This window comes from Zingiber officinale, chromosome 6B (genome assembly GCF_018446385.1).
Source record: "Zingiber officinale cultivar Zhangliang chromosome 6B, Zo_v1.1, whole genome shotgun sequence".
NCBI classification, from domain to species: Eukaryota; Viridiplantae; Streptophyta; class Magnoliopsida; order Zingiberales; family Zingiberaceae; genus Zingiber; species Zingiber officinale.
The window spans coordinates 96,829,595-96,849,301 of NC_055996.1; the positions used below are offsets into that span (position 1 = coordinate 96,829,595).

Here is a 19,707-nt window from a genome sequence, read left to right on the forward strand (position 1 = left end):
GCTTGGTCGGCGCTTGATTGACACCGAATGCTTGGTCGACGCCTCCTTTCTTTTAGCAGCATGGGCTTCTTCCACATTGATGTACTCATTAGCATTTTTCAGCATGTGGTCTAAGTCCCGAGGTGGCTTCCTGATGAGTGACCGAAAGAAGTCCCCTTTGGCGAGCCCCTGGGTGAAGGGATTCATCATGGTCTCGGATGACACCGAGAGGATATCCATGGCCACCTGGTTGAAGCGCTGGATGTACGCTCAGAGCGCTTCCTTGGGCCCTTGTTTTAGGGCCAAGAGGTTGACGCTTGTCTTTTGGTAGCGTCGGCTGCTGGCGAAGTGGTGCTGGAAGGTGGCTCGGAAATCTTTGAAGCCTCGTATCGAGCCGTCCGGCAACTTTCTAAACCACCGCTGCACTGATCCGGAGAGAGTCGAGAGAAAAACCCTGCGCTTTACTCCGTCCGTGTACTGGTGCAACATTGCCTCATTGTCGAACTGATCCAGATGATCATCTGGATCGGTCGTCTCGTTGTATGTCCCGATCGCCACCGGGGTGTAGTGTCGAGGCAGGGGGTCTTGTAAGATCTCCTTTGAGAACTGCTTGTTGATCCATTCTGGGGATGCGGCGCTTCGAGGTGCTTTACCTTTTCACGCGTCCCGAACGGGCGCCTCGTCAGAAGATAATCCCTGCTCCTGATGCGCCTGGGCTATCTCCGAGGGGGTTTGGAACAGAGCCCAATGGAAAGGGATCGGTGCAGGCGGCGCAGGCGACACCTCCCCTTAGGTGCCGGTCGGCCTACGATTCTGTCCTCATACGGAGAGTTGCTCCGCTCTGTCTTCTTGCCCCGCTCGCCGATCAACCGTTGAAGTTGTTGGTTGTGGTGCTAGCCAATCGGCTATCGCTTGCTGTTGCTGTTGCTCCACCATTTTTGATGCTCGTGCTTGCATGAGCATCTCCAACTCTTATTGCGTAAGTGTCACGGTGGTTAGCCGTCCAACGTCTTCCATTTCCTCGGCTCGGATTCAGGTGACGTTTCCACAGACGACGCCAAATATAATCATGTCCGAAAGTTAGGGAAGTGGATGCTGGGGACGTGGCGCTCCTGCTGACCTCTGAGGGACTTTGCGCTTTCCTGCAACACAAGAAGTGTCAGTGTCGAGCCAGGGAAGGGTTCTCCGACGATGATCCTCCGACGCTTAAGTCAGTTTCCGGCAATGAGTGGAAGCAAGGAGACAGATGAATAGTAGCAACAATAGTAATGTGCGCATACCTCCGCTGAAGCTTGGACCCCCTTTATATAGAGATTTTGTAGCGTGTGTGCACGCTTCTCAAAGCAGGCACAATATCCCAATTTTTCTCTAAAAACATGTCAGTAAAGTGTCCCTGATACAGTACCTTAACAAGCCGAGCATATCTCTGAAGTGACAGTTGAGGCTTCCGCCATACGATCTTTTCCCTGAGCATGTCGCCCGTCGGCGGTACTAACTCCCAAAAGGAGGTCGAAGGATATCCCTTGGTGTCTGTTGCTCATCCGAATGGGATGGACGCTCCGCTGGAGTCTTCGTTGTTTGGTTGATGAATCAATTACTTGGCCGAGCGGGTTAGCCGCTAGGTCGATACTTCCACTGTCTGATTGTTACATGTGTCTGGACCAAGCGGGAGAGCCGTTCGGCTGTAGTAGCGTTGTCCGCGGGTGGTACGCTCGGCCATGACTCTGCTGATTTGATCATTGATATAGAGCCGAGTGGGGTGGCTGCTCGGCATGCTTCTACAAACACTTATGCTTATTCCTATCTTGAGCATCTCAGCTCAGCCGATGGTTGAGCTAGTGATGATGTCGAATTCGGCCTTTCACATCTTGGACCGGCAAATCACTCGCCCGCTCGGCCTGTGATAGGGGGCATTGATCACCTTGAATTTGACCTCCATCGTGGCGAAGACCTTTCCCAAGGTGGACACCTTATCACCGCATCAGTGTCTTTCACCAATAACTTTTTGATGTTTGCTAAATCACTACAAACATGTTCAGTGATTATTAGTTGATTGGACTATTGGAGGAAAGTATTACTGAAAAAATGGTCTAACATTTTAAACATATCATGAGTCCTGTCTTTGTACACAAATTCACAATAAACAAAACCTAGCTTGATCAGGATGGCATTGATGACAAAATTTGGGGAACCATGATCCAAAATCCAAAGTCTTGGTCCACCATTTATACCATTTTGCTCAGACCAAAATTGCACAATGGTAATTGAAAATTTATGGGTTTTCTACCGGGAGTGGTATCTGTGCTCTTAGCTGTTTTAAAAAAATAGATATATGATTGGTTGAATATCGCATGACTTTTTGCATATTGTGGTTTAACCTATCATGACTCAAATCCATGACTCTAACTTGATTTTTTTGCTGCATTTTGATCACAATTTAAACACTATGGAGAACCTCAATCATCTTCATTATTTCTAACAAGAATAATAGGAACGAGAACAGGAACAAGGAACAGAGAATGGAAATTTACTGATCCTCCCGACGGCAACCTGGCGAGGCAGTGAGCACCGGCCACTCGCGAGGCGGCCGCACACGAGGCGGCGAGCGGCATCACGCAAAACGGCCTCCGCCTCTCGAGGCAGCGACTGTTGGCGAGGCAAAACGGCCGCTGCGACTGCACAGACACGAGTCTAAGTTGATATTTTATTTTTAAAATCAACAATTTTTAATAAGTATAGTTATAAAAATCTTATAAGGATATTTTAAAATAAGTGTCATCAAAAAATTATTATTTATTTTTGTAATGATATGAAACAGAGTAGACACAAATTGGATAAGCGAGATGGTATAATAGATAGCATACAAACAAAATTGCATCTAAAACAAATAATCATTTCAAAATCACAAACAACAAGACCTAGCTACAAATGCAAGAAATTAAGAATCTTATTAAAATGGAGTAAAAAAGTCTTACAAGTAATCTTATTCCAAACAGATGTTTGAAATGGAAGAATAAAAGATAAAACATCTAAAACCAACTAGCAACTTCTGAACGAGAAAAATAAGTTTTATTAATTAAGCAGAAAAATGAAAAGGCAAACTCATGCCATATGGATGCATGCAGACGGTTACTTAGAGGATGGAACACAAATGGAGTTTTAAGATAAAACCCTAAACCACTAGCTTTCTAATGAGACTCTCAATGTACATAAACTCGGAACTATAAAATATGCCGAGCTTGTTGACTACCAAACAAAAGGACACAATAAATATAAATGACCTTTTATGTCAACTGTACCTAAGTGTCAATGGAGAATGCTGATGGTTTTTACTTATGTAGATAGGCCCAAAGAGAATCGAGCGATTCATCAATGAGTATTTACTAGGAGAAGGAGAAGGCTAAAAACAAATAGAGAGGATATTGCATCCCTCGTCGTTGTCCTAACTGAGGTGCTTTTCATCCTATGATCCTTAGAGGAAATATTAATAGATACATATTTTCTATGGGAATTAGGAAGATGGCTAGAGGATTGAGGAGGTGTCAAACAAGATTTAGGATTCATAGTGCCAAAGCTTGTGCCTTGAGCATTGACACAAATCGACGTTGCATTTTTAATATCTGGGTTGGGACCGTTATAATCCAACGCGATATTGGATAGCTCAATATCTTGGCAGGGATACCATTCACTGCACACGAGACTAATGGCTGCTTTGGAGCTTGATGTCCCTCTGAAGTCTCTAAATTTCACGTCTTTGATCTGAACTTTAGAAGGCTCCTAGTGCAAACAAAAGATGATAATCAATTGATTAATAGTGTGTGTGTATATATATATATATGTATATGATTGAGTCGTAGATATATGTACCGTGGCGTTACAATGAGAGTTCGGGCAGTATCTTTGGTCGATTATGATTGGATTTCGAACGTTTATCATGGTCATATCCTGAAAGAGGAAGTGAGCGGCAATGGGTGAGGATACAGACGTCTGCCATGTCTTGATCCTCACTCCATTGTCGGAGCGATTGAAGGTGCACTTGGTCACTGTCAAGCCCTCCACGTGCTTGTCGTTCAAGCCTTGGCCGAGGCTGCCCACGCTGATGCCGTGGCCCGGGCCGCAGGTCACGTTGGTGATGGTCACGTTCGTGACGTCTGGCCCGATGGAGATGCAGTCGTCTCCCGTGCCGATCGTCGAGCTCAGCACGCTGACGACGGTGGAGGCGCCGATGTGGATGCCGTCTGTGTTGGGGCTGTCATGGGGAGCTCTGATCGTCACGGAATCGATCGTCATCTCCTTGCACCCGTATACAACCATGTGGAAGAACTTGCTGTCGATCGAAGAAATGCCGGAAACGCTCCCGCTCGTCACGAAGCTCAACACCAACGTCTGCACAGTATTGTGATTTATTTGCTATTCATCATATATATATATATATATATATATAGAGAGAGAGAGAGAGAGAGAGAGAGAGAGAGAGAGATTACAATGGGGAGTCTTGTGCAGTGCTTTTCTACTGTGCAGTTGTTGTAAGGCCAGGCCGAAGCTCCTTGCCCGTCGAGGACGCCGCCGCCGGTGATGTTCAGTCCGTCGACGTACTTGAATTCGACCCAATTCTGCATAGTACCGTTCGATTTCTTTGGCGCGAAGTCATCCATGTTGGTGCTCGCTAGCAAATTCCCGTTCAGTTGGAACTTTACTTTTCCGGCGCACTGCCCTTTGAACGTCAACGGACCGACCAAGTATGACCCTTCCGGAATCAACATCGTACTCTCACCTTGTGAATACGAACACGCTGCGCTCCATGTGCTCAAAAACGCCTACGTACGTACCATCATGCATGTATATATATACACTTCAGTTCATCATATAATTAATTCTGCTTCGTCCTTACCTTGGAGTCATCCACTTTGGCATCTGCTTTTGCGTCATAATTCATCACGTTGAAAACTCCTTCTTCATTACTGGCAGCGACTCTCAAAGTGATGATCAACCACAGAAGCAGAAGCGGCATAGTGAAGGGGAGAATCCGGACGTTGTGATGTGAATCCATAATTCAGTTGTAAGATGGGTCGGGTGCGGCGGGGGCGGGCGAGCGTTTCGCCGTTTGCCACAATAATTCAGTTGTATGATTAAAACAAGGATGATTCACGTATTTAAAGGAGGAAAAGAAGGATTAATTCAGTTGTATGATTGATCTGGTCTTGGGTTTTAGGATAACTATTAAATTAACTTATCCAAACTATCCATTAAAATTTGCCTATATTTTTAAAAGAGAATTTTTTTTAGGATAAACTTTTAGGAGGATCTGGTCGTGTTAAAAAAAAAGGAGAATGTTTTTTTTATTTAGCATAAACTTTATTTTATATTTTTTAGTTATTTAAAAAAATCTTGACTATATAATTATATTATAATTGATTAAAATAAAATTTAAAAATTGCTTTTTAATAATCAAATTGATTTGGTCTAGAAACTAATTAAATTTACTATTTTTTTATTTATTTGACAAAAAATGAATATTGACGTGTTAAATCTAATATATATTTTTATTTTTAAAGATATTTAGTAAGATTAAAATGATCAGTCAATCTAACTTTTAATTTTTCATGACTAATTAAAAAAATAATGAATATTTAATCTTACTGAACGTTGGATTCTTATATATATAAATACATAGATATATATCAAATTGAAAGAAAAGGAATATTTGAGTTATCTATTAAAATAATATTTTATCTTTTCATTTGAAATTTTATAGGAGACTTTAACTATATTTCTAATAATTATCCTCCTAAATAAAGGAGGATTATTAATTTTATAGTTCAAGTATTCTCTTAAGCATCTAGTCATTCTTAACTTATTTAAGGTCTCCTTTTAAATATATGGTTACTTTTAACCTTTTTTAGATCTCCTTGTAAACATCTGGTCACTTTTGACCTGCTTTGAAACTCTCCACAAGCATCTGGTCACTTTTAACCTGCTTCAGTCCTCCCATAAATATCCGGTTACTCTTTACCTAATTCGGGTCTCCCTTCAAGCATTCGGTCACTCTTGACCTACCCCGGGCCTCTCGTCAACTTCGTTCAAAACTACCTCACATGACATTCGTTCTAGATCATGACTTTGATACTACTCGTTAGAACACATATGAGTTAGAGGGGGCGAAAAATAGCTCGCTTCGCTTCTTCAAACTTGATGTTGTAACGGAAAACTTGAAGCAAAGACTCTACAATACTAACACTTGGATTTACTTGGTATCTACCTCCTTGAGGTAACTAATCCAAGGATCCACCCTTTATACACAGCATCCATTATGAAAACCTCCTTCTCAGAAACTATTTGGAGGCAGAGAAGCCTTCTACAACCTTGTGTTCATGGAAATAACAAGAAAAGTAAAAAAAAATAAATACAAGGAAAATTAAAATTAATTTTATAATAATAAAATATTGCTCAGTTTGCTATCTTGTTGTTTAGAAATGTCTCTTGATCAGTTGAAAATGTAGCAACACTTCTCTTCAAACTTCTCAAGAACTGGCTCCTTGAAATGTCTACGGGAACCCATTTTCTAATGTTCCTTTCGAATTGAAAAATGTCTTCCAATCGATTAACCTTACCCCCAATAGATTTTCATATCAGATTGATCATTCAAAACCTATAGAATGATTTTTTTCACCTGACCAGTCATACCAATCGATTGAGTGAATCTATTTTGAAGCCTTCTATTTTCGTGAGAAAACACTCCCATAATCGATTGACCATGCTGAATCGATTCAACACTTTTTTGTTTCCTCACGAAAATTGTTCAATCGATCGCCCTAATCGATTGGCGATGTCGGAATCGATTGCCCTAATCGATTCTGACACCTTTTGTGCTTCATGAAAAATCTCACAATCGATTAGGCAATTAGTCTACTTGATTTGAATAGCTTTTATTCAAATCTCATCTCCTGCCAATCGATCACTCTAATCGATTGACACTGCTCAATCATTAGACTAATCAATTCAAGTAGTAAACCCGAAATTCTGGATTTAGGCTTTGTCAATCGATTCCACTTCCTAGCAATCGATTACTAATCCTAATTTTAGCCTTTTCGAGACTGAAAGCACGTCTTGTCTAGTATTCGATTGACCTCAATCTACCAGGATTTTCATTGCCCAACATCCAATCATCTGTGACCTGTTGAACTTTTCATTGCCTAGCATCCAATAGACCCTAACCTCTTTAGCCAGTGTCCAGTCAACTTTTGACCTACTTGGACTTTTCATTTCATATCTAGCGTCTGGTCTTCCATGACCCACTTGGACTTACTGTCTCGTGCCAAGTATCCAGTCTATTAGTGCAATCACCCTGAGGTCAAGGTTGATCAATTTGACTAACCTTGAGTTAACTTTAGCCTGAGTTTTGATGTTTGATAATATGAGAGACACTACAAGAAATTTTGGATTTAACCACACCAATAGACAACATTTTTTCAAGAAACTGTTGTCTTTTTACCATTTAACAACAGTTTTATTGAAAACCACTATTGTTCACCATAATTTTTTTAAAATGACAAGAGATAACCGGATACTTATTTGGGAAAGTCCTACTTGGAAGTTAGGCGACAATAAAGCCCTAGTTGGAAACTAGGTAGTGAAAGTCCTAGTGGGGCTGACAGTAAAGACCTAGTTAGGAACTAGGTAGTGGAAGTCCTAGCTGAGCTAGGCAGTGAAGAACTAGTTGAAAACTAGGCAATGGAAGTCTTATCGGGCCTAAGTAAAAAAAAGTCTAGGTGGATTAAGGAGGACCACATATTAGTAAAAGAAAGTCCTAACTATAGTTAGGCAAAGGAAAATTCTTTCTGAGGTTAGGCAGGGTGGAAGCCTACCGAGTACCTAGTCCTAATTAAGGTTAGGCAAAGGAAGGTTCAAGTGGGTCAAGAAGGATTGTATGTTAGCAAAGTAAAGCTCTAACTGTGATTAGGTAAGGAAAAGTCCTAACTAAGGTTAAACTAGGTGAAAGTCTACCTAATGACTAGTCCAAATTGGAGATTTGACAAGAGGGAAATTTAAGTAGGTCAAGGGGACCACACTTGGTAATCGGAAGTCCTAGTGGAGCTAAGCAATGAGAAAGTCCTGGTAGATCAAGTTGATTGGATGCTAGGTAATGAAAAGTCCCAATGAGTCACGACTAACTTTGGGGTTGGGCAAAGAAATCCTAAACTAGAGTTCAGAGTTTAGGGTTAGGCAATCAATTAACTCAATCGGTTAGCCCAAGGTAGTGCCTAATCAATTGGGGCATGCTCCAATCGATTAGGAAGAGTGCCTAATCAATTAGAAGTGTTTTGCGAAAACACAATAAGGGACAGAATCGATTGGGCAATCGATTGGGCTTAGTCCAATCGATTAAGTTAATCGATTGGATAGGATTTCTCGCAAATAGAAGTTTGGGCAATCGATTGGCCTGAGATTCGTGAGAGAATAGAGGCTTGGTGAATTGATTGAGACAATCGATTCATCCTTTGCCAATCAATTGTGCTAATTGATTAGGGCCTTTGTTACGAGAGATCATAGAGCTTGGGAATCAATTGGGCAATCGATTAGACTACTTTATCTTGTGAATAGAAAGCTTCTAAATCCATTGGAGCAATTGATTAGAAGCTATCGCGATTTGATTGGTATGACTCACTAATCAATTAGGGATTTTAAAAAGAACCGTTCTACAGGTTGTTGGACAATTGATTAGGGGAAAACCTAATCGATTAGGAGGCGAAAATCAGTTCAAACAACATCTATATAAAAGGGAGTTCGTCTAGGGTTTTCGCCACCGATTCTTGGGATGTTGAGGAAGAAGTGTTGCTGCATTTCTAACCGATCAAGATGCATTTCCACGTAACAAGATAGCAAGCTAACACTATAACAAAAATGTTAAAAGACAATGGATAAAATCTATTGTTGTAGCCATTTAAAAACCATTGTAATTAGTAGTGTTGCTAAAAGTGTGCTAAATGACAGTAGTTTTAAATCGTTGTCTTTGGACATGATAGACAATATTTCTGCATCGACTTTAAATTGTTGTCTTTTAATACCAAAGACAACAATTTTACAATGGTTAATGTGGCATCCCTAGTTTTTTTTCATAGATATATATATATATATATCCAAGCATGTGAATGTCTCGAATCATAATTATACTTACAACCATAACATACTTTTAATTTTACTAAATTACTTAAATAGTTCTTAAAACAAATAACTACTAGTAACATTTGGAGCTGGTCATATAGTTTCAGAACTTATTCTACAAAAGGAAACATTTAGCTAATGCAGAAACTAAACTGGAAGGTCTTCGGGTTGTACTGTGATTATCTTGAGCTGGCTCATTGGTCATTGCCTCCTGTCTCATTTATCTCATACCTCAAATAGTTAAAATATATGAGTTGAGAGACTCACATATTCAAAATCATGTTATGCAATAGTTAGTACCTATAATCTAGTGTATTAAGAGAAACACATGCTACGTAACTTAGAACTTGCCTACTAGCATATCATGAACATAAGCATAGCCATTGACATAAGCATAAGAGCATAAACATAAATATGTAAGTAAGCTAAGCATAAGAACAGGATTGATAATGAGCATATACATAAGCATAGACATAAGTATACTTGCATGACATCAACACACACATGAGAATATATACTTGATCATGAGCATGTACATAAGCATATGCATAAGCATACTTGCATGATATCAACACACACATAAGAATAGACTTGATCATGAATATGTACATAAGAATCGGCATAAGTGTACTTGCATGACATAAACATGCACATACTAGGGATGAGCATAAACATAACTGCGTACGGTTGGTAAGCTCCTAGGCTAGGGTCACCGGTCATATTTACCATGTAGAATTTGGTGAGCTCTTGGGCTAGGGTTATTGGTCACACTCAACCACATAGATTTGGTGAGCTTCTGGGCCAAGGCCACCGATCACACCCAACCACATAGATTTGGTGAGCTCCCGAGCTAGGGCTACCGGTCACACTCAATCACATAGATTTGGTGATCTCTTAGGCTAGGGCAACCGGTCACATTCTACCTCGTAAGGTTGGTGAGCTCCTCGTCTAGGGTCACCGGTTACACTCAACCACATAGATTTGGTGAGCTCCTGAGCTAGGGCTATCGGTCACACTCTATCTCATAAGATTGGTGAGCTCTCGGGCTAGGGTCACCGGTCACACTCAACCACATTCATTACATAAGCATGAGAGTAAACATAAACATAAAGACGTAGATAAACATGATTATGTACCTAAACATGTGATCACTACATAAGAATGAGCATAAACATGTACATAAATATAAACATGATCCCTACATACACTAGTAGAATTTTGGATTTTTACTTCGCCACTGGTTACTTCAACGATTATTAATTATGAAGTAATATATAACAATCAACTTCGTTAATAACACTAGTGAAGTAAAACATTATTTTTTTACTTCAGAATTTAAAAAACAAGGGCTTCACTATTAATTTTTAATAATATTTTACTTTGATATATTAGTTTTGATGAAGTAAAAAGTTAAAAAAAATTATAATTTTTTATATGTGAAGTAAAAAAGATGAACCAGATACGAATTAATTAAACTTCTAATTTTCCATCATCGCTTCTAATTTTTACGAGTCTTAAACATTAACCTCGCTAAGACATAAATGCTCAAAATCCCAATTGCTAGCCCTAGCAGCCGCATGCCTCCAACCTTCCACCGCCTCTATTTTTTTGTCTCTAGCTTGCATCTCCATCCTCCAGCCTCGCGTCTCTAGCATTGCGTCTCTAGCCTTGCGTCTCCGTCCTCTAGCCTTGCGTCTCTAGCCTTGCGTCTCTGTCCTCCAGCCTTGCGTCTCTATCCTTTGTTTTTGCATCTCCAACCTTGCATCTCCGTCTTCCATTTTTACATCTCCAACCTTGCATTATAGGGCCAGTCTTCTACTGCCCTCTCTCGGATCTAGTTCAATGTTTGTATAAATCTGCTTTTTAAGTTCTTACTTTGACTGATTTCTAGTTCATCATCTTCGATTCTCAAGGAATCAACGATCATCAAAATTTTGAGGCATTATTTAGGAATTTAATGTTTTTTTTCAAACCTACAATCACTAATTTTATTTTTTTTGTTCTAGTCCTAAATCTATTTCTATTGTTTTCTATTTTTCTCGTTACTCAAATAATGGAAGGATTGGTGGTATGTGCTGAAAGTAGTTTCGCTTACACGTCTATTTCAGTAAAACTGGATAATAATGCAGGTCATATACCTCTATATGTTGAAGTTGCATTGCCATATTTTTCACATTAGGATCTTCTTGTTGATATATGAACAATGAAGAAAAATCATCATCTCGAAACAAATCTGCAAGCTGAGAAATATTTTGTTTGTTGTTTCGTGTATGTTGTTTACAAGGAGTTTGTTGTCGCAGTCTATTAGCGCCCATATAGTTTTATTTTTATCTTTTAGATAAACTATAAATGAGTCTATATTGTTTATTTAATGGAATTTCAAATCCACCGAGGAGATAGTTCATTAAAATTCTGTGAATTTTTTTATTTTATCTTCTTTGAAAGAGTTAGTAATTTGTATAGTAAAGTAACATCATATGCATTCTTGTGAATAATATTTTTGATTTGATTGGTAAAAGGAAATTGGACTATCTTTTACCTTTATTTCTTTGCAAAAATAAACAATATTGTTCTACCATCATAGAAATACAGGATTTAAATAGATCATTGAAATGATTATGTTTTATGATCTCCTAAGTGTTAGATTATATAGCTTTATGCAGTCTTACTCTAAACCTTTTGCTTATTTACTATAATATTTTTTAGGTTTTGATTAAATTCATATTGAAGAAAGGTAAAGTCATTGAAGTAGTTTGAAGAAGACCTTCATCTAGCGGTAAATAATACAAAAATTTATCGTTACAATTTTTTGGGATTTTGCTGTATTGAAATGGATAAATCTTGGATTCAATCGGATAGAATGTCCAAACAATATGAAGAGGGTGTTGAACAGTTCATTAGTCATTGTTTACAGAATCCTCAAATTGACCCCAATTTAATTCATTGTCCTTCTTGCAAATGTATAAATCTTAAAAAAGGACCGGTTAAGTCCATTCAAGGGCATCTTTATTTCCATGGTTTTAGTCAAAATTATGTGAATTGGATTTGGCATAGTGAGTCTGTTGAAAATGACGGAGTAAATTTGAGTACCAACCAAGAGTCAATTGATAATTATCACGATGACTTTGAAATAGCTAATATGTGTGAGGTAGCGTATGATAACTATACAAAAAATCCAAAAGCATTTATGGAATTTTTTGAGGAATCAGAGAGAACATTGTACAATGGATGTAAACATTACACAAAGTTGAGTGCACTTGTGAAATTGTACAATACCAAAGCAAGGCATGAGATGAGTGATGCCCTATTTTCATATCTACTAATGGATTTCGAGGATATGCTGCCAGATAATCATAATCTACTATCAAAAATGTATGATGTAAAAAAAATATTGAGTTGTTTAGCTTTGAGCCATGAAAAGATTCACGCTTGTTCCAATGATTGCATCCTTTATATGAAGCAATATAAAGACTGCATAAATTACCCTAAATGTGGCTTGTCGCATTGGAAGCTAACCAAGAATAATGTTGAGAAGAAAGGTGTTCCTGCCAAGGTGATGTGGTATTTCCCTACCATACCAAGATTTAAGCTCATGTTTAAATCTTTAGAGACCTCAAAAAATTTAACATGGCATACAGACATTAGAGGAGTTGTTGGGTCAGTTACGTCATCTAGTTGATCCACCAAGCTGATTCACCATCTTGGAAGTTGGTGGATCATATGCGACCCGACTTCGAAAGTGAGCCAAGAAATTTCGCTTAGCACTTGTAGCTGATGGCATTAATCCTTATAGCAACCTTAGTAGTCGGTACAACTGTTGGCCAATCATGTTGATTACCTATAATCTGCCTTCAAACATGTGTATGAAGAGGAAATTCATTATGCTAACTATGCTCATTTCAGGGCCTAAATAACTAGGAAATGATATAGATGTCTATCTCGAGGTGCTAGTTGAAGATTTGCAATGATTGTGGGAAGGAGCTGATGGTGTCTATGATGCTTATCGAAGAGAGTTTTTCACTCTTAAAGTAGTCTTATTATGGACCATCAATGACTTTCTAGCCTATGATAACCTTAGTAGATATACTACACATGGTTATTATGCATGCCCACTATGCGAAGAAGATACTTATGCAAAGTATTTGGAAAATGGGAAGAAAATGTCATTTGTTGGTCATAGGCGATTCCTACCACGGTTTCATCCCTATTGAAGGCAAATGAAGGAGTTTAATGGCATGAAAGAACATGGAGAAGCTTCTACACCATTATATAGGGTTATCTTATTTAATAAGCTTTCAGACATAAGGTGTGAGTTTAGAAAGAAGATTAGTTTAACAGGTAAAAGAAAAAAAAAATGCAAAGGAGAATAATGTGAAAGACAATAAAGAAGAAAAAAGAATTCAGAAAATATTGGAAGAAGAAGTCAATTTTTTTCAATCTTTCTTATTGGAAACACCTGCATGTTAGGCATTGTCTCGATGTGATGCACATTGAGAAAAATATCTTCGAATCCCTTATTAATACTTTGATGAATGATAAAGGAAAAACAAAGGATAATGTGGCAGCTAGGTTGGACATGGTTCAAATAGGAGTTAAGCCTGAATTGACCCCTAAATTTAGTGAAAAAAGAATATATCTTCCTCCTGCTGCATGCTCATTCACAAAAAAGGAAAAGTTACAAGTGTGTTAGTCGTTAATAAATATAAAAGTTCTAAAAGGTTTCTCATCGAACATGAAGAATCTTGTATACATGTCTGAGCTAAAGTTAACTTGATTGAAATCTCATGATTGTCATGTTCTAATACAGCATTTCCTACCAATACTTATACATGATGCACTACCAAAACATAAACTAATATTTTTTTAAAAAATAATTTTCAAAAATATTCTATTTTTACTAATTAATCTTCTATTTTGACAAAAAAAAATTAGAAGTTAGTTATCTATTTTAAAAAATCTTAAAATTTTTTGATAGACTTAATCAGAATAATCTTTATTAGAAAAAAAAGTAAAAATAATTAGTTTAATGAACACAATTCCTTTATTTTATCAGAACAACTAATTTTATAAAGATAAATCTTAAAAATATTTTTCAACTCTGAAAATTCTTCTAAAATTTTCTAACTATGAAAAATAGATTGTCAAATACTAGAAAAATTAAAGTTCCCAAATTTCTATTTTCCTGAATGTTTAATATTAAAAATAAATTTTTTATAAAATAATTTATAATAATTCAGATAAAATTCAAAAATTGTTAAAAAATTTTCTTAAGATAAAAATAATACGTTTTATCACAAAAAAAATAAATTTTTCAAAAATATGTCTACAGAGTATTTTTTTTTAATTTCAAAATACTATTTTTAAAAAAATCATAGAAAATATTTTAACTTAAATGACAATTTTAAACATTTTTTTGTTTGTAAATTAAATCATCAGATAGCAAAGAAAAAAATTTCAACTCAAAATATGAATAGTAGTCATTTAAATAATTTGTTTAAATAATGTGAAAGAAAAAATATATTATAATTTAAAGCATTCATAAAATTAACTTTAAATTATACTAGCATGATTTGAGAATCCAATATAAATTATTTCCTACTGGATTAATCAAAAATTTTGGTGGAACATAATTTTTAAGAATTTTTCTAATTTGACCCCTATGGTTCCTAATATACCAGTTTAGCCATTTGTAATTTCTAAAATTTAAATTTCATACATTTTTCGGAGTTGAACCTGCATAGTCATTTTTCAATGATTTATTTATTTTTTTTAATTTATTGTTCTCATTTTTGAGTTTATCAAACAATTTTAATGGGCATGCATTAGCTAATTTTCTTTTTAAATCCACATTTTCTTTCTTTAAATTATTATTTTTAGATTTTAGTTTACATAAAAATCTGGTCATTAAGGTTATTCCAGAATATAGTTGATCAGGGGGTAAGAGGTATACCTCACTTACCATATCATGTTCGAAGTTGGATGCAACCCCTTCGCTTCTGCTTTCTTCAGATGTAGCTTCCCCTTCATTGATGCTCTTCTCTTTGTGACTCGTTATGAGTGTTAGTCCGGCATACTCCTCCAGTTCAAACTCCGATGATGACTCGTCCCATGTTACCTTCAGATTTTTGTGCTTTGGTTTGCTTGGCACTTTGTTCTTCTCCTTCTTCTTTAGTTTCGGACAGTCATCCTTAATGTGCCCTTCTTCTTAACCATTGTAGCACCTTACTTTCCATTTTTCGAGAATAAATTTCTCGGCCTGTGACTTTTAAAATTTATTAGATTTAAAAAACTTAGTGAATTTTCTTACCATGAAGGTTGCTTCATCTTCGTCAATCGATAAGTCTGAATCTGGTCTGCTCTTTTAGGCTTGTAGTGCTAGGTTCTGACTTGGTCCCTTAATTTGTCCTGCACACCGAGACTCATGTAATTTGAAAGAAGAAAAAAGGTCTTCTATGTTGGTGCCGAAAGCATCCGACGATCAAACCCGTGTTTTGATAATGGCAAAAGATTCAAAGTTAAGTTGGTTTGTAATCTAACAGTTTGAATGAGCTTGCAGGAAAATCCTAAGTGTGCTTAGGCAAAAGTCCTAATTGCAGTTAGGCAGGTGGAAAACCCTAGGGGGTGGTAACCCTAGGTCAAAGGGGGTGGTAACCCTATGCGGAAAGTCTTGGTGGGTCAAGGGCTTCAGGCAAAAGTCCTAGGGGGCGGTAACCCTAGGTGAAAAGTCCTGGTGTCGCGAACCAGGTGGAAGACTGGACGGGCCGAGGAGCGGGCGTCCAGCAGAAATTCCGGAAGCATCGAGCGCCGAGCAAAAGTCCAGTCGATCTGGAGGATCGTGCTGACAACAGGTAAATCTCCTGAGAGGAGTAGGTGAGGACGTGTTCCTCGCAAAGGGAACAGTAGGCGTCGAGTCGACAAAGGATTTCCGGTTGAAAATTCGAAGTCAGACCCGGACAGTCCAGAGACTGTCAAACACCTTTCTTATCATATCTATGTGTGCTAACCTTGTCTTGCAGGGTATATGTGTTTTTGTGGACTAACACGTTGTGCAGGGACAAAAGACCACACTTGGCCTCGGATGAACAGTGTCCGAAGCGCCTCCATGGAGCTTGGAGGCGCCTCGGGTGCAAGCCAAAAGAAGTCAGTGCAGCAGAGCTTGAGGCGCCTTGGATGAGTCTGAAAGCGCCTTGGACCAGAGCTTGGAGGCGCCTTAGAGTGGCTTGAAGGTGCCTTCAAGTGGATGAGGTGTGACCGGATTAGTGTTGATCCACGTGGCTGACTCGGCGGGTTGGAGGCGCCTCGAATGGGCTTTAAGGCGCCTTCAGCAGTGTATAAAAGGAGGTCGAGCAGCAGTCTAGAATATCACCTTCCAAGAAATCCTTATGCAACCAGCTGCTAATGAGAAGTTTTGACGAAGCTACAACTTGACGCCGACAACCCGGAGCTCAGAAACGACCATTTCTATTGTCGTTGGTATATTTAATTATTGTGAATTGTACTTGAAATTTGTAATCCTTTTCGAAATTATAGTTGTTACCCAACGTAAACGCTCAACGAGCGTGGGCCTTGGAGTAGGAGTCGCCACAGGCTCCAAACCAAGTAAATACCTTGTGTTTGCGTTGTGTTCTTTTTTATTTCCGTTGCTTTACTCGATTTGTGTTTTACGAATCGAACGAAATAGCCACGAGCGCTATTCACCCCCCCTCTAGCACTTCTCGATCCAACAATTGGTATCAGAGCGGGGTTGCTCTGAATTGGTACAACTACCGTTCGAACATTTTTTTCGTCGCCTTTCGTTTTTTTCCTCCAAAAATAATTTCGAAAAATTCACTGTCATCTTTTCACCACTGGTCCGTATTAGCGAAATATCGCATTTTCAAAAATTTGTGGTAATATTTTTTTATATTATTTTAATAATATTTTAATAATATTTTATTATTTTTTCTTGAAATTCCTGAATTACTATTTTTATTTTTTTCTCCCACACTACTAATCCAAGACCTAGTCTTGGAATAGATTTTTTGTTTTCTTTGTGTGCAAGATTTTCAATGGCTTTCCAAGAAGGTTTTAGCACGGTCCGCCCGCCACTCTTTTCGGGCAAGGATTTTGACTATTGGAAGAACCGGATGGAATATCATCTCAAGACGTAAGTTGAGATATGGATCATTATCTAGACTGGACTTGAGCTTCCACGTGATAGCACTGGAGAACTCATCTCATGCATCAACTGGGACGCTAGTATAATGAAACAAGTTGAAGTCGATGCCAAAGCAACTTGCATGCTACAGTACGGCCTAACCAATGAGGAACTGAACCGCGTCGGCCCCTTCTCAAGTGCAAAAGAATTGTGGCAAAAATTGATCGAGCTACATGAAGGTATTTCCGATTCGAACGTAAGTAAGTGCAATTTAATAGACGATTCATTAAAATTAAATGAGCAGACTGATACTACTTCGGCAGAGGAAGGTGTTACGTTATTTGCAGGAATAAGCAAGACGAAGAAAGCACCGAAGGCAACATGGTCTGAATCATCAAACGAGTCCGAGTCCGACGAAGAAGAACCGACGAGCTTTCTCGCTCTACCAGTACTAGCAACTGTGGCGGAAACCGAGTCTGAATATGAGTCGGATACCGAGAGTGAATCTGGAACCGAGACTGAGCGAAGCCACGGATCTGTATCCATTTCCGAAGGTTCTAAACCCACTGTAAGTTCTTTAATTTCTAGTATTAACTTAGATGATTCAGAAAATTTAGTTCCTTACTTACTAAAGAAGTTGGCTAAATCCAACGTCCGAGTCAAGTCACTTCAAAAGGAGGTATTAGCCCTTAAGGAAGTGACTAACTCGAGTCCTTTAACTGAGCCAGTTCAAATTGGAAATTCAACCCAAGTCCAACAACTTGAGGAAGAAAATTCTAATTTGAAAACTCAAGGACATGTTGGAACGGTTTACTTTGGGTTCCAAGAATCTTGATCTGATTCTCGAAAAACAAAAAGCCGTTTACAACCGATCCGGACTTGGATTCAAGACTAAAAGGAAACACCACTCATATTTATCACTCGTTAATAGATTAAATAGAAAGGTAGTCCAAGCATAGGTACCTAAGTCCAACTTGGTCAATTAAGTTGGACTTGGTCAATATTGGGTCCCCAAGGATCAAGTCTATTACCTTGATAGACCATATTGAGGCTATGATCCAGGGGGAGCAAAAAAAAACTGTATTAATAAAAAGATAAATCATTAAAAAATTAAAATTAAATTAAATTAAATTAAAAATCTAAGTTATAAATTAAATCATAAAAAGGTAAATCAACCACGTAGGGAGAGGCTCCGGAATAGCTAGCACCTCCAAAACTATCCTACCCGGCAGGGTAACCCAAACCAAGCTACCCGACAGGGTAATTAGAACTAATTAGAAAGGGAACAAATTTAACTTGACCTATGGTACTGGTGAAATTTTGGATGATAGGGAAATTTAGTCTATACATGTTTAGGAAGATATGACTTCGACCTGGTGCATTTGGCTAAGTGGAACTAACCGAAACTACCCTTTATGGATCCTAACTAGTTAGACTAAGGTTTTGTATTAAGTTCAGTGGATAGAACTATTTGGAAAACCTCGAAGGTATGGTTACTTTAATGATATCCAAGTGACTCACCATAGCCCAGAAGTTTATCTAAAGAATGTCTATTTGTTGAGCCCAAAATTAAACCTGAATCTAACACAAAGTTAACCCAAATCCTATAATTGAACTCAATTCATCTCATAAAATTATAAGATTCCCTGATTTGAAATTTAGATCGGGTGAGATGACTAACGATTAAATTAAAAATCAATTCAAATTAATCTAATGCAATCTTTTAAACTTAACTAAGCCAAATATATAATTTTCTTTTAAAATTTATTTTAAAAATTATTTGAAAAAATATTTAAAAATCATTTTAAAAATTATTTAAAAATCATTTTAAAAATTATTTAAAAATCAGTTTAAAAATTATTTAAAAATTGATTTTAAAAATTATTTTACAAATTATTTAAAAATTATTTTAAAAATTATTTAAAAATCATTTTAAAAATTCTTGAAAATTATTTAAAAATCAGTTTTAAAATTATTTAAAAATTCATTTTAAAAATTATTTAAAAATCATTTTAAAAATTATTTGAAAATTTATTTTAAAATTATTTGGAAAATTATTTTAAAATCATTTTAAAAATTAAATAAAAATTATTTAAAAATCATTTTAAAAATTATTGAAAAATTATTTTAAAATAATTTTAAAAATTATTGAAAAATTATTTTAAAATCATTTTAAAAAGTATTAAAAAAATTATTTAAAAATCATTTTAAAAATTATCGAAAAATTATTTAAAAATCATTTTAAAAATTAATGAAAATTATTTAAAAATCAGTTTAAAAATTATTGAAAATTATTTAAAAATCAGTTTAAAAATTATTTAAAAATTCATTTGAAAAATCATCTAAAATTCATCTGAAAAATTATTTAAAAATTCATTTGAAAAATTATTTAAAAATCATTTTAAAAAAAAAATTATTCGAAATCATGA

The 19,707-nt window shown here is 37.0% G+C and overlaps 1 protein-coding gene across 1 annotated transcript; it reads right to left on the reverse strand.

Moving 5' to 3' along the window:
- Nucleotides 1-2,435: 2,435 nt before the first annotated feature.
- Nucleotides 2,436-4,990, reverse strand: LOC121991267 (exopolygalacturonase-like). The gene is made up of 5 exons (XM_042545276.1): nt 4,871-4,990; nt 4,464-4,796; nt 3,847-4,365; nt 3,475-3,756; nt 2,436-2,654 (listed from the first exon to the last, which is right to left on the reverse strand). Exons 1-5 carry the CDS (start codon nt 4,988-4,990, stop codon nt 2,436-2,438), a joined length of 1,473 nt encoding a protein of 490 aa, XP_042401210.1.
- Nucleotides 4,991-19,707: the final 14,717 nt, after the last annotated feature.